The 19,337-nt window shown below is 42.4% G+C and overlaps 2 protein-coding genes across 4 annotated transcripts in view; one reads left to right on the top strand and one right to left on the bottom strand.

Annotated features, from left to right (window-relative positions):
- The window catches only part of SPAG1 (sperm associated antigen 1), a 70,177-nt gene extending 55,590 nt beyond the window's left edge, over positions 1–14,587 (top strand). For both annotated transcript variants that reach the window (XM_064588044.1, XM_064588045.1), the window contains 5 exons: positions 973–1,105; positions 2,944–3,070; positions 11,351–11,515; positions 13,112–13,480; positions 13,587–14,587. In XM_064588044.1, coding sequence (XP_064444114.1) covers positions 973–1,105; positions 2,944–3,070; positions 11,351–11,515; positions 13,112–13,480; positions 13,587–13,718 — 926 coding nt within the window. In that variant the 3' untranslated portion in view covers positions 13,719–14,587. The remainder of the gene's footprint in view (positions 1–972; positions 1,106–2,943; positions 3,071–11,350; positions 11,516–13,111; positions 13,481–13,586) is intronic.
- RNF19A (ring finger protein 19A, RBR E3 ubiquitin protein ligase) overlaps positions 9,727–19,337 on the bottom strand; it is a 79,054-nt gene continuing 69,443 nt past the window's right edge. Inside the window, exon 13 of one of the 2 annotated variants that reach the window (XM_064588048.1) lies at positions 9,727–10,078. Coding sequence is in view for 1 of the 2 variants with exons in the window: in XM_064588049.1 (XP_064444119.1) it covers positions 9,987–10,078 (92 nt within the window). In the remaining variant the exon portion in view is untranslated. The remainder of the gene's footprint in view (positions 10,079–19,337) is intronic. The other variant, XM_064588049.1, reaches the window with a different exon arrangement.

The raw sequence follows: 19,337 nt of genomic DNA, 5'->3' as shown, positions 1-19,337 counted from the left end.
TGGGTTGAGTAGGAGAGGAGTGATAGCTGAGTGGACATCAGGGCACCCTGAGGAAGGGGAAAGGATCCTAAGCAGAGTCGGCCATGATCACTGCAAGATAGCACAGGTAATGGTAATAGTTGGGACTCTCTCACTGCAGGTAACAGAAAACCCAGCCTTTTATGGCTTAAGTGAAAAAGGTTGTTTATTGGCTCCTATCATGGAAACGTCCACAGGTAGAGTAGCTGCAGGGATGGCTAGTTTCAGGACTCATAGATTCTTCTTCAGCTCTCTATCTTGGCCTCTTTCTTGCTCTTTTCACCCTATCTTAGAAATATAGACTCTCCCCTTGTATCACCAGATGGCTGGATAGCTCCTCTCTTCCTCCTCATATTCCACGAGAAAGAGCAAGCATTACCAGAAGCTGCCACAAAAAATCTTGTTGTAGCTTATTGGCTCTCATAGGCCCATCCCTGACGAGTTAAATTATTGTGGCCAGGAAAGTATGATGTGCTGATAGTAACACAAAAATTACTCCAAAAGGTTGGGCTAGGGTAGGGCTTGCTTTACCTAAACTGCAGGACAGAGCACGGGGGAGGTGTGGTTTTCCAAGGAAATGGGGTACTGGACAAATGTCCACCTCAGGCTTGAACAGGTTTGTGCATTTTTCATGAAATAGTTACTAAACCAAACACTGTAGATGTTTGTATCTCCAGTAGAGAAGACATATCGGTATGGATAAAATGATGTCATTATTTATGTTTTATTTTCTAATTTGAAAAAAATGTCATAATTGTATAATTTTTACTTACAGCCAATTTGTCTTTTTAATTTGTATACAAAGTTTCATTCCACTTTGACTTTAGCTCTGCATGGTGTGTGGTCAGGTTAATTTGCAATAGAATATCTGCTTACAGGTATACTGAAGATTTTGTAGAGGTGCTTATATGAATCCTTCCTCTTTTTTCCCCCCCCTTGGGGGGTGTCCCATAGATGAAAAAATGTTTAAAACCCTTAAAGAAGAAGGAAATCAATGTGTAAAGGACAAAAACTATAAAGATGCCCTTAGTAAATACAGTGAATGCTTAAAGATTAACAACAAGGAATGTGCCATTTATACAAACAGGCAAGTTCTTTGTAACTTTACGTATTTATGTTAATTTTTTTTTTGGAGGGGGGGGGATTAAAAAGTATAGACCGATTAATTGCCAAAGTTTTTTCTCCATCGTTTGGAGAATTTATATAGCATATTGTCCTAAGTGTTTTTCAAAGGGGCGGGGGCCATAAGCGTTCCAGAGAGACTGACAGCATGCGGTGTGGCGGGCTGAGGGTCCCCGCGGGCTGCCCTTGCCTCCCCTTCCTGGCCGCCCAGCTCCCTGTGCCCAACCAGGCCCGTGCGTGGTCGGCCCTGTAGGAGCAGGACTCAGCTGTCTTTCTGACGCGTTTCCTAAGTGTCCTTTCTCTCTTGGAGTCCTAAGGGAGGGTACCAGCATCCTTCAGTGTGTAGCAGGAATGGGCAGATTGTTCTGGAAAGCTGCTGAGAGGCAGTCTTTACCACATGATGGTAAAAGATTGCTATCTAGACTCCGGTGATGTGGGGATTTTCAGGAATAGGTAGAGTCTGGGGTGACAAGAAGAGTGAGGATAGTTCCTAAAGAGCAGGGACTCCCAGCACACGTTTTCTTAGCTATTTCAGATGAATTCTTTTTACTCTGACCTCTCACTGCTTTGTTTTTGTGCATGTTTTCCTCTGTTGGCAACCATTTTGTCAAAAACGTTGTCACTAACTCCACCAGGTCGTGTTCTCCCCTTCTGCTCAGCCTCTGCGGTCCGGGGTATGGGCGGCTGCTCAGTGGGGCCTGAAACCGCCTCGCCCTTTGATGTCAGTACAGGGGGCTCACTGGGCAGCTCTCCTCTCCTCCCTCCACAGGCCTTCCTTCCCCTGCCCTTCTCGGGGTTCTGAAGGCGCAGATCCATTTTTCACCCTGCATGCTCTCTGAGCCAGTCCATCTTCTCCCCAGTCCCCCTACCACCTTTCAGGTGTGCCCGCCGCCCTGTCCATCTCCCTCTGGGCTCCAGACCCGAGTACTCCACTCCTGTCTGCACTCCTGACTGACGCCTCCCTCTCCCGGGCTGTCTGCAAACTGGGATGTCCCCCTTCCAAATTCCTCTTTGGCGGGAGCCTTTCTCTCCGACCTCACTGTCACCCCTGTCCTGGGCCACCACTGACTCCTCCTAGATGTTTGCAGCACCCGCCATACTACCCTGCATGTCTTCTTCCCTCTTGTCTCCTTCTCCAAGGTTGCAACTCGAGCTATCTTTCTAAAACCTGGTAAACATGTTAGCCCTATTTGAGAACCCATTGGTGGACCTCCATGGAGCTCAGGAGAAAGCTCAGCCTCCTTGCCATGATTTATGGGACCCTTCACCATCTGGCCTGGCCTCCCTTCTAGCTCATCCCTGCACCCAGCCATATGGCGCTTTTCTTAGCGCATCAAGAGCACTGTGTGCTCGCTCGCTCGCTCGCTCGCTCTCACTGTGAGACTCTGCTCTTGCTGGGCCCCTGGCCACCACTCTCCCCTCCTACATCTTATCTCTTGGCCCAGTGCCTTTGCACTGGATAATTCTCACCTCATGGTCTGGGCTTCAACTTAAATGTAACTTCTTCTGGGAAGTCTTCCCTGACTACTCCTGCCCTTGCCTCAGCCCCCCCAGATTCCGTGACATTCTCAGCTATGTGCTCCCAGAGAGAGCATCCTGTTTAGATTATACTGTGTTTGCTTGTTTTAAGTGTCTCTCTCTTCCACTAGACTGTAGCCTCCTTGAGGGGCCCGGACTGTATTTTGTTTGCAGTTGTATCCCCAATGCCATGATTACATGCATTGCAAGAAAACGCCATGATTGGAGATATGTTGTCTTCGCTGTTCATAATACCTCGTTCCTTTCATACTTACGTTACACCAGAGCGCTCTGTTACTTGAAGCTGTGCCAGTTTGAAGAGGCAAAGCAGGACTGTGATCGGGCACTGCAGATCGATGACGGGAGTGTGAAAGCGCACTATAGACGAGCTCTGGCTCATAAAGGACTCAAGGTGAGGAAATCTTCAGTTGTTTTTTTTATAGAATTTTTTTATTTATTCATTTGAGACAGAGACACAGCAGGAGCAGTGGGGAGGGGCAGAGGGAGAGGGAGAAGCAGACTCCCCACTGAGCAGGGAGCCCGATGCGGGGCTTGATCCCAGGACCTGGAGATCATGACCCGAGCCGAAGGCAGACACTCAACCATCTGAGCCACCCAGGTGCCCCGCAACTCTTCATTTTAATATGTAAATTGCAGCTCTGAAAACAGCATGTGGTTTTTATGAACATAAATCCTGGGATCATGGAAAGGGAATGAGATTATCCTGGGATTTAATCCTGCTTCTGTGCTAACCAGTCCTGAAACCTGGGAATGGGCCTCAGATTTCCCCTACCTTTAATGTGGAGCTAGATAATTTCTAAGATTCCTTCCAGCTCAAAAATTAGAATTTATTTGCTGATTTTCTAAGGAATTTTATTAATTATCATAGGTCCACTTTAAGGGACAGGAAGGTTTGCTACTGAATCACTGAAGGCAACCAGCAGTGCCGCTGGATTCCTCCACCAAACGATTGGGGTTGTCTGTGGGGTGGGAGGAAGGCATCGGAACGGAAGATTAGTTCACCCAGGGGAGGTTGGTAGAGACATATCAGAGATTGGGAAGCTGATGGTGATTTGGGCTTTAAACTGGCTGGTTGGTTATCAGTGTGAGACTGTGGAGTGATGTTCTTCTCTAAGAAAACCACACCATTTTTTTCAAAGTATTGTATAATTTACACTTTTCTTTAGGCTGAGTCTTCTGTGGAAATACTTTAATGAATGTTCATGTTTGTAGAAAGTAACATCAGAAGGACAAATTAGAACATACTGGGCTGTGGCATTTTTTGAAATTGTAGTTCTTAAAAACCAGTTTGTTTTAGGGCCTAATACAATGAAATTCACACATTGTTAGCCTACAGGTCATTGACTTTAAGTTGAGATATGATTGACATATAACATTGTATTAGTTCTGAGTGTATAACATAATGATTCGATTTGCAAAATGATCACCACAGTAAGTCTAGTTAGCAGCCCATCAGCACACATCATTACCATTTTTTTTTTCCTGTAATGGGAACTTTTTTTTTTAAAGATTTTATTTATTTATTTGACAGAGAGACACAGCGAGAGAAGGAACACAAGCAGGGGGAGTGGGAGAGGGAGAAGCAGGCTTCCCTCTGAGCAGGGAGCCCGATGTGGGGCTCGATCCCAGGACCCTGGGATCCTGACCTGAGCCGAAGGCAGACGCTTAACGACTGAGCCACCCAGGCGCCCCATGTAATGGGAACTTTTAAAGATCTACTCTTGTAGCAATTTTCAGATACACAGTACAGTGTTAAAACTGTCATCACCATGCGGTCCGTTATATGTATCCCCATGACTTATTTTTTAACTGGAGGTTTGTACCTTTTGGCAAACCGTGTCACCCACTCCCCACTCCCCGCCTTGCCTCTGACAACCACCAGTTTGTTTTTATATCTGTGAATTCAGTTTTCTGTTTTTTTCTAGATTTCACGTACAAGTGAAGTCATACGGTAATTGCCTTTCTCTGTTTGCCTTATTTCACTTAGCATATGTCACTGGGGTCCACCCATGTTGCTGGCAGATGGCAGGGATTTCCTTTTGTTGGAATAATACTCCATAGTGTAGCTATATCACATTTTCTCTGTCCATTCATTCAGTAATGGACACTTAGGTTGTTTCCATGTCTTGGCCGTTGTAAATATTGTTGCAGTAAACATGGGGGTATGGTATCTTTTAGATTTAGCGTTTCCATTTCCTTCAGATAAATACCCAGAGGTGGGATTGCTGGATCATATGGTCGTTCTAGTTTTAGTTTTTTTTAAGGAGCCTCCGTGCTGCTTTCTGTAATATTCCCACCACCAGCGCACAAGGGTTCCCCTTTTCCCACGTCCTCAGTAACACCTGTTGTTTCTTGTGTTTTTGAGTTTAGCCAACCTGACAGGTGTGAGGTGATAGCTCATTGTGGCTTTGATTTACGTTTCCCCGATGATGAGTGATGTTGAGCATCTTCTCATGTACCTGTTGCCCATCTGTATGTCTTCTTTGGAGAAATGTCTGTTCAGTTCTTCTGCTCTTTTATTAACCAGATTCTTTTTTTGATATTGAGTTGTTTATGTATTTTGGATATTAACCACTTATTAGATATGTGATTTGCAAATATTTTCTCCTACTTGGTAGTTTTTTTCATTTTGTTTCCTTCACTGTGCAGAAGCTTTTTAGTTTGGTGTAGTCCCAGTTGTTTACTGTTGATTTTGTTACCTTTGCTTTTGGTGTCAAATCCGAAACCCAAGACCAGTGTCAAGGAGCCTTACTGGCTATGTTTTCTTCTAGGAGTTTTATGGTTTCAAGTCTTATGTTCAAATTTAATCCACTTTGTGTTGATATTTGTGTATAGTATAAGATAGTGGTCCAGTTTTCCCGGCACCATTTATTGAAGACTGTCCTTTCCCCAGTGAGAATTCTTGGCTCCTTTGTCATAAATTAGTTGGCCGTATATGCATGGATTTATTTCTGGGCTCTCTATTCTGTTTTATTGACCTCTGTGTCTGTTTTTATGCCAATACCGTACTGTTTTGATTACTAGAGTTTTGTAAATATAGTTTGAAATCAGGAATTGTGATGCCTCCAGCTTTGTTCCTTTTCAAGATTGCTTTGGCTATTTGGGGTGTTACCAGGTTCATATAAGTTTTAGGATTGCTTGTTTTATTTCTGTGAAAGATGCCATTGGAATTTTAAATAGGTACTGCATTGAATCTGTAGATTGCTTCGAGTAGTGTAAACATTTTAACAATATTAATTTTTTCCACCCAGGAGCACAAACTGTCTTCCCATTTATTTCTGTCGTCTTCAGTTTCTTTCATCAGTGTCTTATAGTTTTCACTATACTATGTACAGATCTTTCACCTTCTTGGTTAAGTTTATTCCTAGATACTTTATTCCTTTTGATGCAATTGTAAGTAGAATTGTTTTCTTAATTTAGTTGTTGATTTTTGAATAATGCATATCCCCATGTAGCCACCACTCCAGTCAAGGTAAATAATCAGAAAGTTCCCTGTGCCCACCCCCAGGCAGCCATTCATCTAGTTTCTATCATTGTAGATTAGTTTTCCTTCTTTTTGGCAGTAACATAAGTATAATCATATAGAATGTACTGTATTCTTTGGCTTTTTTTTTGCTCAGCAGAGCATCTGAGAGTCATCCATATTGTGTGAATATCAGGAATTGTTTCTTTTTATTACTGAGTTTTATTACTGAATATACTACAACTTTTTTCTTTCTTTCTTTTTTTTTTTTTTTTTTACATATTCACCAGTTAATTACATTTAGATGTTTCCCCTCTGGGGTTGTTAAGAATAAAACTGTTGGAGCACCTGGGTGGCTCAGTCGTTAAGCATCTGCCTTCGGCTCAGGTCGTGGTCTCGTGGTCTCGGGGTCCTGGGATCGAGCCCTGCATTGAGCTCCCTGCTCAGCGGGAAGCCTGCTTCTCCCTCTCCTACTCCCCCTGCTTGTGTTCTCTCTCTTGCTGTCTCTCTCTCTGTCAGATAAATAAAATCTTAAAAAAAAAAAAAGAATAAAACTGTTATAATTATTCCTTCCCACATTTTTTATGAACTTGTACATGAACTGGTACAGCGAGAGGCCAGGTGCAGATGGGAATGGGGATGGAGAGAGATGGTCAGATTATGAAGGGCCTGGGAGGCCTTTCTCTGGTGGATAGGCTTGATCCTGAAGGTGGTGGGATCCCCTTAGGGCCAAGGGGGGCATGATGGATCAGATTTGGCAGCAGGGTCAAAGCTGGGTCACCGGGGGCCCAGCGCGGAGTGGGGAGACTGGTTAGAAGCTGCCAAGGGAAGAAGCAGTTGCCTGAAGGAAGGTACCGAATAGCAGAGGGAAGAGAGAAGGTCTATTTGCCGGGACTTCCATAACAAAGTACCGCACGTCGTGGCTTAAAGAGAAATACGTTTTCTTAATGGTTCTCAGAGTTCTTAATCTTAAGTTGTCAGCCGGGATGGCTCTTTCTGAGGACTGTGAGGGAAGGATGTGCTCTAGGCCCCTCTCCTTGGCTTGTGGATGGCTGTCTCCTCCCCGTGTCTTCAGTTTGGCTTCTCTCTGTACATGTGTGTCTGCCAGTTCCCTCTTTTTATAAGGACACTAGTCCTACTGGATTAGGGCCCACCCTAATGACCTGATGTTAACTTGGTTACCTCTTTAAAGAACCTATCTCCAAATACGGTCACATTCTGAAGTGCTGTGGTTAAGACTCCCAACAGGGGAATTTTCAGGGGGACACGGTTTAGCCCATAGCAGAAAGTGAGGGGTTGATTCCAGGGCGTTTGAAGGTAAACATCCTGAGCAGTAACATGTAGGGGGGAAGGAGCAGAGGGGGTGCCTCTCAGCTTCCTGGCTTGGGGACTGAGTGGTGCAGTATGATAATGGAGGGTATTCAGGAGGAGGGAGAGGTTTGAGTGGGGAGAGGGATAGTTCAGTTTGACCTTACTGAGTTTGAGGTGATTTTTTTAGTTCCATGCCCATCACTGACAGGGCAATATCTAAAAATATATTCTGTAAAACCGGGTTTTGTTGGGAGAGGGCAGTCACGTTTCTACCTAGTGTAGCAAATGAGTCCAAGCTGTGCGCATTGAGCGCTCAGGCTTTTGTGTTTCTAGATCCTGGATCTAGATCCGAGGTGGTGGTCGAGCCGCATCCGTGCAGGACCCCTAGGCCGGTGGGGCCGTGCCGTGCCTGCCCCCCTTCTCCCGCCCAGTGTGTTCTCGAGGATATTGTGAAGGACACAGATCGAGAGCCAGGCGACGAGGCACATCGGGCCGGGGCCAGGAGGGTCCCGAGCACAGCGGCGTCTGTCCGCGTGGGGCTTGCCGTGCACCGCCTGCCCGCACGCGGTGCATCTGCCGCCGGCCGGAAGCCCCCCGTGTGCCCCGACCCGCTCCCCCCACTCCTTTTTTTATTAGCAACACACTCGTCCGTCAACCTCACGTCAAGATCTCTTGGCTGGTGTGTGGCACCATGAGGTAACAGAGGCTTCTTCACAATTTACTCCGCTTTTTCTGAGTTTAATGGATTCGGGCACATGAGGGTCGACATGCATGAGGACTCATAGTTTGCGTATGTCCGGACTCTAAAAGCACCTTTCCCTCAGACTGGCTGCCTGATTCTTTGAACCTGTTTTTCTCACATAAAGGCAGAAGGTGGACCTAATGAAAGACTTTTTATACTTCTTTGGAATGAATTCTAGAAATTGTATTACGCGGAAAGATAATCCCAAATTTGAGTAATCCTAGCCCAGGAGGTTATGAGGCCGGCGAGTTGTGTTTCTGGTTTGAGTTCTTGTAGCTTCCGTTTATATATCCTATAATTTTGAGTTATGTGCCAAGCAGATTTAGTTTCAAGATCTTCAAAGGCGCCAGCTGCTTATCAAATGCATCAGAACTCACGCCCGGATCCACTTCTTAGTGTGTCTGTAAGGAGAAGTTGGCACAGAGGCTTGCGGGGAGCAGGCGCCCTACCTGTGGTTACCAGCTGAGTGCTCTGCTTTCTGAGATCTTTTGTTTCCTAGATGCCTTTAACTGTGTGTGCGCGCGCGCCCGTTTTGAAAATTAGGTAAATTCTGAGGCTGTCGCTCAGAATCTCTTTTCTTCCAAGTTTTTATTTGAATTCCGGTTAACCTACAGTGCAGTACTAGTTTTGGGCATAGAATTCAGTGATTCAGCACTTCCATGCAACCCCCGCTGCTCATCTCAAGTGTCCTCCTCAGTCCCCGTCACCTGCTTAACGCCCCCACCTCCCCTCTGGTAGCCAGTTCTCTGTAGTTAAGAGCCTGTTTCTTGGTTCGCCTCTCCTTTGTCCCCCCTGTGTTCACTTGTTTTGTTAAGTTTCCCATGTGAGTGAAACCCTGTGGTATTTTGTTTCAGAATTTCTTTCTCTTACTGAGTGCCACGTCTGTGCTGGACTGTGGGTCACAGTGGTGAAGAGCCCATGGTGTTGCCTGAGGGAATGTGCAGCCCATTTAAGTGGGGGTGCTGTAAGGCTACAAATATCAAACAGTCATATAATTGTTACTGCATTTTAAGTACATCTATTAATACTGTGATTGTACTTTTTTCTTTAAGGCCCTAACGCAGTAATTAGCAACTTTTAATGTCCTCCTCTTTGCCAGAGCCACACTCTCCTCTGTGTAGCCCTGCTCTTCCCTCCACTGTGTGCCTGTTTCCCTTCAGGGCTTGTGTTCCCTGACAAGTGTATCAAAAGGAGACTCCTTCCCCCTCATTAGTATCCAGAGAAAACCTTGGCTTTCTTAATTGCATTAGTGATAGTCCGTACTTTATTCATTCATTTACTTTTTAAAAATTGTTTCCCTTCCTAAGACAGAGGCTTCCATAGGGGCCAGGGCTGCCTGACCATTCTTGGGATCTGGCAGATGGGCTCCTCCCTCTTCCTGCTCTCTTGTCTCTCTTTACATTTGCTTGCCCCTGTTGTAACTCTTTATCAAAAGTGTTATTTCATGTTTTCTTAGGTCTTCTCCAACCAGACAGATCGCTCTTTAGGCACAGCTTTTTTTTTTTTTAAGATTTTATTTATTTGACAGAGAGACAGCGAGAGAGGGAACACAAGCAGGGGGAGCGGGAGAGGGAGAGAAGCAGGCTCCCCGCTGAGCAGGGAGCCCGATGTGGGGCTCGATCCCAGGACCCTGGGACCATGACCTGAGCCGAAGGCAGACGCTTAACGACTGAGCCACCCAGGCGCCCCTAGGCACAGATTTTTCTTAAATACAAAACACATATTGTTTCCAGTGGTGCGGGACTTCTTCCATTTCCGAGGCCATAGCTCACAAATCTGTTTTCAGGCTTCTCACTGGGATTCCACAGCTGTGTTCTCTTTGCTTGGTGGGCATTGCTGCCTTGATCGTCCCAAGGATTCTCTCGATGCCTCAGTTTCCTTATCTTTAAAATGCGGACAGCAGTTAGTATGTGTAGGGCTATTGAGAGTAAACTAATACTTTCAAAATGCAGAGAGAGTGGTTAAGAGTTAGCAGTTATTACTACCTCAACTTGTCTGCTGCCCCATTCCTTGCCTTTCAGTATGGTTCCCAGCAGGAACACTTCGGATGGAAATACAGTGTTACTTGTTTTTCTATAGCAGGTTTCAACTGCACTGTTGTGACCCAGTGGTATGTGATTTGTTACTAATAGAACAGTGTATTATGGTTTGTAAATAATTTACCTTTTTTACTGAATGAGAGCAGATTTATGTTAATCTCTTTAAACAGGTCACTTTTGCTCTAGTGTAATACTCGGTGGAGGGGGGAGGGATGTGGCCTCACAGAGAGCCCCCCAGGAACGCCACATAACCACTAGCCTGTCTTACCTGGGCCTCAGCCTCCAGTGCATGCGCTTATTGGTAGGTCATGAATACTTAGGGAGGTTACACATCATTGGAATTCTTTGCCTTCTTACAGAATTAATTTTGGTTTAATGAAAACATTGGTCTAGTTCTAGAATGGCCTGTCACATCAGACTGTGATTTTGTGGTATCTTGTCTCTACTACCAGATTCTTTGCTATGTTTTGTTAAGCTTAGATTCCTTTTCCCTCACCCCCTCCCAATGTATTGTTTGACTCTGTGGAAGAATAAATGTTGCTGCTAGCCTATTTGAAGAGCATACCACTTTGAAGGGTTTTATGGTGCAGGATATTATGTGACAAGTGACACTGGTAGCCCTTTACATAGGCTTAAAGTATTCCTTATTAATTCATTTATACTTGATATGGCCTTGGTGAAAACCAGAGTAGACTACTGAAGCTTTTGTTATCCTTAAAGATGAGAAAACTGAAACTCAAAGATTAAGTAGGATTTTGTTCCAATTTCTTAATTAGTAGGTGCTAACATGAGGATGTTTGTTCTTCCATTCACTCACTCAGCAGACGACAAATGCCTGCTATACACCAGGGACTGGGAAGGTTGTGGTGACCCCGAATTGAACTTGAGTCTTCCAACTCCAGATTCCCTGCCTTTTCTTTTCTGGTGGATGTTCTGTGTTAAGGGTGTTAATATTTTAGTTCAAGACTACTCTATGGGCCTGACGTTATCATCAGGGTACTGAAGGGAACCCCTGTACACGTTCCACGCTGCTCAGCTTATTCTCACTCCCACTTGAGCTAATCTGTGCCCTGTCTTTTATTTATGAAAATTATTTTCTCTGCTTTCTACTTTCAGGATTATCAGAAAAGTTTGAACGATCTCAATAAAGTTCTCCAACTAGATTCAAGTATTGTTGAGGCAAAGATGGAACTGGAAGAGGTAACCAGATTCCTTAACATTAAGGACAATACGACATTATTCAACAAAGAAAAGGAGAGAAGGAAAATTGAGATTCAAGAGGTATTTGATTATCTTAAGTACTCTCTGGGGGATTTTATATTGGATTCTAAAGTCAGATTCAGGGGCGCCTGGGTGGCTCAGTCGTTAAGCGTCTGCCTTTGGCTCAGGTCATGATCCCAGGGTCCTGGGATCGGGCCCCACATCAGGCTCCCTACTCGGCGGGAGGCCTGCTTCTCCCTCTCCCACTCCCCCTGCTTGTGTTCCCTCTCTCACTGTCTTTCTCTGTCAAATAAATAAAATCTTTATTTTTTTTAAGTCAGATTCTTATCAGTTCTACAAAAATGTTTTAAATTTTTTTATTTTAATCTCCAGTGAAGAAATTTCAACCAGTTACAGAGACAAAACTTTTCCTTTGCCATAATTAGCCATTGTATTTCGCAGCTTGGGTCCATGGAGGATATTGGGATTCTGCATTACTGCAATTCCTCCTTTCTCTGCATTCCACCCCTCCCCCCCCACCCCCCGCCTCCAGTTTACATTGTTTCCACCCCAGAGTGCTCTGGGGGCCTGTGGTCATTGAACTTTGCTTCAGGGTAGACCCAGAGAATCCTGATAGGACTGATTCAAATTTCAGTGGCCTTCCCATACCCCGTAGGGATTTTTTAGATGATTGAGGCCTTTTTAGCACTCTGAAACAAGACTGCCTCATCAGAGATCTTGGACTACTCCTGAATCAAACTCCATGTCTTGTGCTCCAGCTTTTTGCTTTGCCTTCAGTGAAGAATGTCAGCTCGTGGGGCACCTGGGTTACTTAGTGGGTTAAGTGTCTTGACTCTTGATTTCAGCTCAGGTCACAATCTCATGGTTGTGAGATCAAGCCCTGCTTTGGGCTTCTGAGCTGATGTGGAGTCATGGAGCCTGCTTAGGATTCTCTCTCTCCCTCTGCTCCTCACGGCCCCCCCCCCCCCCCAATGTGTGTGCACGCACACGTACAAGCTCTTGTAAAAAAAAAAAAAAAAGAAAAGCTCTTGAATTTTTGTGTATTCATGAATGGTGATATGACCCCATTTATCACCTTATATTTCCATTATAGAGTAAAAGGCAAAAAGTGAGCGAAAACAGAAGTATTTTTCCTCTAAGGAGGGAAGAAAAGTATGTCTTAAGTTCATGTCTCTGTTAAATATAAGAAAATAAGTGTAAAATTTATCATGAAAAAGAGAAAGTTTTTTTTCTTTTTTTTTTAAAGATTTTATTTCTTTGACAGAGAGACATAGCGAGAGAGGGAACACAAGCAGGGGAGTGGGAGAGGGAGAAGCAGGCTTCCCGCCGAGCAGGGAGCCCGATGTGGACCTCGATCCCAGGACCCTGGGATCATGACCTGAGCCGAACCGACTGAGCCACCCAGGCGCCCTGAGATAAAGTTGTTATAGGTCGTCTTTCATGGAAAACTATAAAAAATTTTAATACTTTCATGAAGGGATATTTAAAACTTCCTAAAAAGAATAGATTTTACTATTATAAATTACACTTTTCACTTAGAATTTGACTAAAATATAGCCTACTAGTGTTTTCCAGTTCCTTCCCATTTTAATAAACGTAGCTTGGGATGTGGGCAGTGGCTGTTCCATCACAGTATCATTTTTTTCCCTCATGAAGGTGAGCGAAGGCCAGGAGGAAGAGCCTGGAAGGACCTTGGAGGAGCTCTCCACTGACTGCCCTGCCTCTGAGAACGGGGACACAACCAGCGGGCTACCAGAAAACGTTGAAAAACTACCTATCACCAAACCTAACAACGCCTATGAGTTTGGCCAGGTTATAAACGCTATCAGTATGCGGAACGATAAACAAGCCTGTGCACACCTTTTAACCATCACTGAACCGAAAGATTTGCCAATGTTGTTGAGTAACAAACTTGAAGGGGATACATTCCTTCTCCTCATTCAGTCTCTGAAAAATAATCTTGGTAAAGATCCCTCATTGGTGTATCAGCATCTTTTATATCTGAGTAAAGTAGAAAGGTTCATGGTAAGTGGAAAAATGACTTAATAGAGATTTTCTTCCACGGTTTCTGTAACTTTAAAATGTTCATTTTTTCTTAATTAAGCTAATACAGTTTTTCTCTTTCTTCCAGATGATGTTGACACTAATTAGCAAGGGCCAAAAGGAGCAAATTGAACAGCTCTTTGATGACCTCTCAGACACACCAAACAAACATTTTACTTTAGAAGACGTACAGGCCCTAAAAAGGAAGTATGAGCTTTAAGTAAGACTATGGTTAGATTTCTTCCATGCATGTATGTTTTCCAGTAATGCTAGTGGGATTGGATGGTATTGTAATAGAGTTGCATGGATAAAACCTGGTTTAGAAAAGATCCTTTGGTCTGGACTATAAAATATTTTACTTATTTTTATACATAGAACATGTATATTCTACAATATTCTTATTAGTTGTAAATATTTTCTTACGTACCAAGAGCTAACATCTTTATATTTAATAAGTATATTTCGAACTTGTTTAAAGTACATTTTAATTTATATTACACATTTTCTTTTAATTACTCACTTGTTAAAAATTTGAGTTAAATTACATTTCTTTGGGCTATGAAGGATTCCTCTAAAGTTTGATAGAAATGTATTTCTTTAAAAATCATTAATAATGATTATTATATCACCTTTATTTCCTGCTATGATATATATAAATCCCATTTTATACTACTTGTGGATTACAGTCTGCTTGGGTGAAATGCAACACTTAAGTCTTCTGAGATGATTATTAAATAAATTGTGATTATTAATTCAAGAGCTATAAGAGGAACTTATTTTTTCTTACATGGAAACATTAAAAACAAAAATTGGCAAAAATTTTTACTACTTTTTCTAGATTTTAAAAAGCTCCTGTCCCGTATATATTGCTTATGTAAATAATAACAAAACCACCACTGTATAAAAGCAAACTAAGCCTCTGTTTTGTCATCTCCACATTTTCCCCAATGTTTAAATGTTCCTTTTCCTTTAAGCATGACCATATTTATTCCCTTAATGGAAAGTGAAGAAATCTTATCATATTGAAAGCTCCTTTGTTAATTGGGTCAAAGTAAAAGTATTTCTTACAATAAAACATTTAGGTCTGTATCAATGTACTGTCATTTATTCCTGTAGTTGTTAGAGTCAATTCTCTTTTTCTTTAGGTATCACTTTCATTATTTCCATATTCATTATCTAATCTTTTAGAATTACAGAATTTTAAAAAATCATTGTGGGTAAATGATACCTTTCAAACTCTGACATTTTTCTTTTTAACTGTTCTTTGTTCATTAATGAAAGTCTGTGACTCCAGTCTTCAGGCAAACAAAAGTTTTCTCCTTTTGAATGTTAGTAAACTCCAGAGACATTACAAGGAAACCTTCTTTTTTGTTGACAGTTACATACCCAGCACCTGGCTGCACAGGGCTAAGCCGTCTGGCAGTGGCGGGCCTCTCCAGAGAAGGTAGAAAGTAGTGAGTGCCCAGCTATGCCAGTTGTGTGGGTCACGGCTGGAGAAATCCATTTGTCTCCAGCAGCAGCCTGGGTACCAAAGTGGGACCTGCAGGATTTTGAAGGGGAGGGAAGAGAGGGGAAGGAAGCAGGTAAGAATATCAAAGGGCGTTAGAAGAAAGAATGCAGTTCCTGCTGACAGCTTCAAGCAGTCTGCCCATATGCCTCTGAGAGTATCCCACTCAAGATTGCTCCACGGGGTCCACAGCACCCCCAAGACCCCAAGTGCCAAATGTACACCAGCTCCCACTATGTGGCTGGATCCCTGTGCATGCTCATGATGGGGCAGTGAAAACAGGTCCGGTGATGAGAGTGCTCTCAGAAAAATGGACCAGGGTCCCTGGGCAAGGGAGAAATCACCAACTGGAGCTGTGGAGCTATGGCACCACCTTCTGGAAAGCAGGTTTCCAGCAGCCAGCCTGGTGAGTTACAAGAAAAGATGGAAGAGTTTTAAGAATTCTGCCACTAGAGGGAGCAGGAAGAGTGGAGCAGCTCTGCCCATTCAAAAGTCGAGGAAACCTGATGTAGCAACACCGGAGAGCAGCAAGCACTCCATCGGAAGGCGACCAGTAAAGGCTCAGGGGGTGTCTGCTACTTGAAATGTGGAAACAGCAATGCGAAAACACAAACATGAAAATCAACTATTTCACCCCCAAAAGATCTCAGTAATTCAACAATTGAGCTCAAAGACATAGAATACTGCAATCTAGCTGATAAAGAATTCAGAGTAACTGTTCTGAAGAACACAACTAGCTACAAGAAAACTCAACACAATGATATTAGGAAGGAAAATACATAACTTTTTTTTTTTTTTTTTTTTTAAAGATTTTAGAGAGAGTGCATGAGCAGAGGTCAGGGAGCAGAGGGCAAGGGGAAGCAGACTCCTCACTGATGGTGGAGCCCGAAGCAGGGGTTGATCCCAGGACCCTGAGATCATGACCTGAGTTGAAACCAAGAAATGCTCAACCAACTAAGCCACCCAGGTGTCCCAAACAAAAGAATAATTTATCAGGGGCACCTGGGTGGCTCAGTCGTTAAGCATCTGCCTTCGGCTCAGGTCATGATCCCAGATTCCTGGGATCGAGCCCCACATCGGGCTCCTCGCTCCGCGGGAAGCCTGCTTCTCCCTCTCCCACTCCCCCTGCTTGTGTTCCCTCTCTAGCTGTCTCTCTCTCTCTGTCAAATAAATAAATAAAATCTTTAAAAAAAAAATAATTTATCAGATGAAAAACACAAAAGAACCAAATTCTGGAGTTGAATTCAGTGAATGAGACTACAATAGAGAGCCTTTGTAATAGAATAGAGCAGATGAAAGACAATAAATGACTTAGAGGATAGGACTTTTGAAATAATCCACAATCCAGAAGAGGGAGAAGGGGGTGGAAAGTTTATTTTAAAAATAACTGAAAGCTCCCCTAAACCTGGGGAAAGATTTGGACATCCAAATTCACAAAGTTCATAGATCACCCTATTATCTCAATAGATACGTTACAAGGAAACTACCAAAATCAGAGAATCCTAAAGGCAGCCAGGGGTAAAAAAAGAGTGTAACTTACAAAGGAACCCCCGATAGGCTATCAGATTTCTCAGCAAAAAAAGGCCCTATAGGCTGGGAGAGAGTGGAATGACATATTCAAAGTGTCAAAAAATAAAAACTGCCAGCCGGAGTTAAAAAGACTTGCCCAACAGACAAAAGCTGTGGGAATTTATCACCACTAGGTCTGCCTTGCAAGAAATGCTGAAAGGAGTTCTGCAAGCTGAATTAAAAGATGCTAATCAGTGACATGAAAACATCTTTATACTGGTAAAGGTGAAAAATACTCAAATTTATAAAACTCTAATTCTGTAATAGTATATTAGCCACTTAACTATATAGTATAAAGATTAAAGGAAGAGTATTAAAAATAACTTGCTACTGTAATTTGCTAACAGTACGCAATATAAAAAGATGAATTGTGATAAAAATGTAGGAGTAAAAGTGTAGAGCCTTTAATAGGCAAGTGAAGATCAGCTGCTATCAGCATAAAATGGACTATCCCATGTATGAAATGTTTTAGGTAAGCCTCATGTTAATCACAAAGCAAAAATCTAGATTGACAAAAGATTAAAAAAAGGAAACATATACATGGGGTATACCCACCATGGAAAATCACAAAGGTGAAACAGAAACAAGAAGGAAAGAGGAATCAGATGGCAGTTGTAAATCCCTACATATCAATAATTACGCTAAATGTAAATTGAATTCACCAATCAAAAGGCACAAAGTGGCTGGATAAAAAAAAGTAAGACCCAACTATATGCTGCACACAAGAGACTCACTTCAGCTTTAAGAACACACACAGGCTCAAAGTAAAAGGATGTAAGAAGAAATGACATGCAAATGAAAACCAGAAGAGCAGGGATAGCCATACTTAACATTAGACAAAACAAACTTTAAGCCAAAAATGGTAACAAGAGACAAAGAAGATCATTATATAATGATAAAAGTCATTATATCTGAAGGTCAGTTCAGATATAATAAAGATCAGTACAGCAAGAAGATATAACAATCATAAATATGTATGCGTTCAACATTGGAGCACTTAAACCGATGAAACAAATATTAACAAACCTGAGTGGAGAAATAAGACCAGAGAATAACAGCAGAGGACTTTAATACTTAAAGCAATGGATAAGTCATCCAGACAGAAAATCAATAAGGAAATGTTGGAATTGAACCATACTTTGGACCAAATGGACCTAACTGACATATAGAACATTCCATCCAATACCAACAATATATTATTCCCAAGTACACAAGGAACATTCTCCAGGATAGATTATATGAAAGGACACAAAACAAGTCTTAGCAAATTTAAGAAGACTGAAATCATACCAACCATCTTTTCTGACCACAATGGTATGAAACTACAAATCAATAAGAGGAAAGCTGGAAAATCTATATGTGGAAATTCAACAATACTTGTGAACAACCAGTGGGTCAAAGAAGAAATTAAAAGGGAAATAAAATTTATCAAATGAAAATGGAAACATACCAAACCTATGCAAAAGCAGTTCTGAGAGGGAAGTTTATAATGATAAATGCATATATTAAGAAGTCAGATCTCAAACGGTCTGACTTTATACCTAAAGAACTATAAAAAGAACAAACTAAGCTCAAAGTTAGCAGAAGGAAGGAAATAAGGATCAGAGAAGAAATAAATGAAATAGAGACCAGAAAAAAAATAGAAAAGATCAACAAAGCAACTTTTTTCAAAAAGATAAATGAAATTAACAAGACTGTTCACTAGACTAAGAGAAGATTCAAAATCAGAAGTGAAAGAGGAGACATTACAGAAATAAGGATCATAAGAGCCTACCATGAATAGTTACATTCTAACAAATTAGATACCTTCGAAGAAATCTATGAATTCCTAGAAACAGAACTCACCAAGACTGAATCAGGAAGAAATAGAAAATCTGAACAGAACAGTAAGAGACTGAATCAGTAATCAAAAACCTCCTAAGACAGAAAACTGCAGGACCAGATGGCTTCACTGGCAGATTCTACCAAACATTTGAAGAAGAGTTAGCAATCCTGAAACTCCTCCAAAAAATAGAGGAGGGAACACTTCCAGGCTGTTTCTATGAAACCAGCATTACCTTGCTATCAAAGCCAGATAAGGACCTACATATAAAGCTAAAGACTTATAACTCTGATAAATATAGATATACTCAACAGTGAAAAATCAAAAGCTTTTCCTCTAAGATTAGGAACAAGACAAGGATGCCCACTCTCATCACTCTTAATACAAATGTTGGAGATCCTAGCTAGGACAATTGGGCAAGATAAAGAAATAAAAGGCATCCAAATTGAATAGGAAGGAGTAAAAAAAATTTTTAAAAGATTTTATTTGAGAGAGAGTGTGTGAGCACGAGCAGGGTGAGAGGCAAAGGGACAAGCAGACTCCCTGCTGAGCAGGGAGCCTAATGTGGGGCTCGATCCCGAGACTTCGGGATCATGACCTGAGCTGAAGGCAGATGCTTAATCAACTGAGCCACCTAAGTGCCCTGGAAGAATTAAAATTCTTGTTGCAGATGATATTTTATATAGAGAAAATCCCAAAGATTCAATTAAAAAATTGTTGGAACTAATCAAATCCAATAAAATTGCAGGATATAAAATTGACATAGAGAAATCAGTTGCATTTCTAGAACAGTGAAACATCTGAAAAACTATTCCATTCAAAGTAGCATCAAAGGGGCGCCTGGGTGGCTCAGTTGGTTAAGCGACTGCCTTCGGCTCAGGTCATGATCCCGGAGTCCTGGGATCGAGCCCCACATCGGGCTCCCTGCTCAGAGGGGAGCC

Source organism: Mirounga angustirostris, unplaced genomic scaffold (genome assembly GCF_029215605.1).
Source record: "Mirounga angustirostris isolate CCGP_5_RB_7025 unplaced genomic scaffold, mMirAng1.0.hap1 SCAF_4, whole genome shotgun sequence".
NCBI lineage: Eukaryota > Metazoa > Chordata > Mammalia > Carnivora > Phocidae > Mirounga > Mirounga angustirostris.
This window is presented reverse-complemented; position numbering and strand designations above follow the sequence as displayed.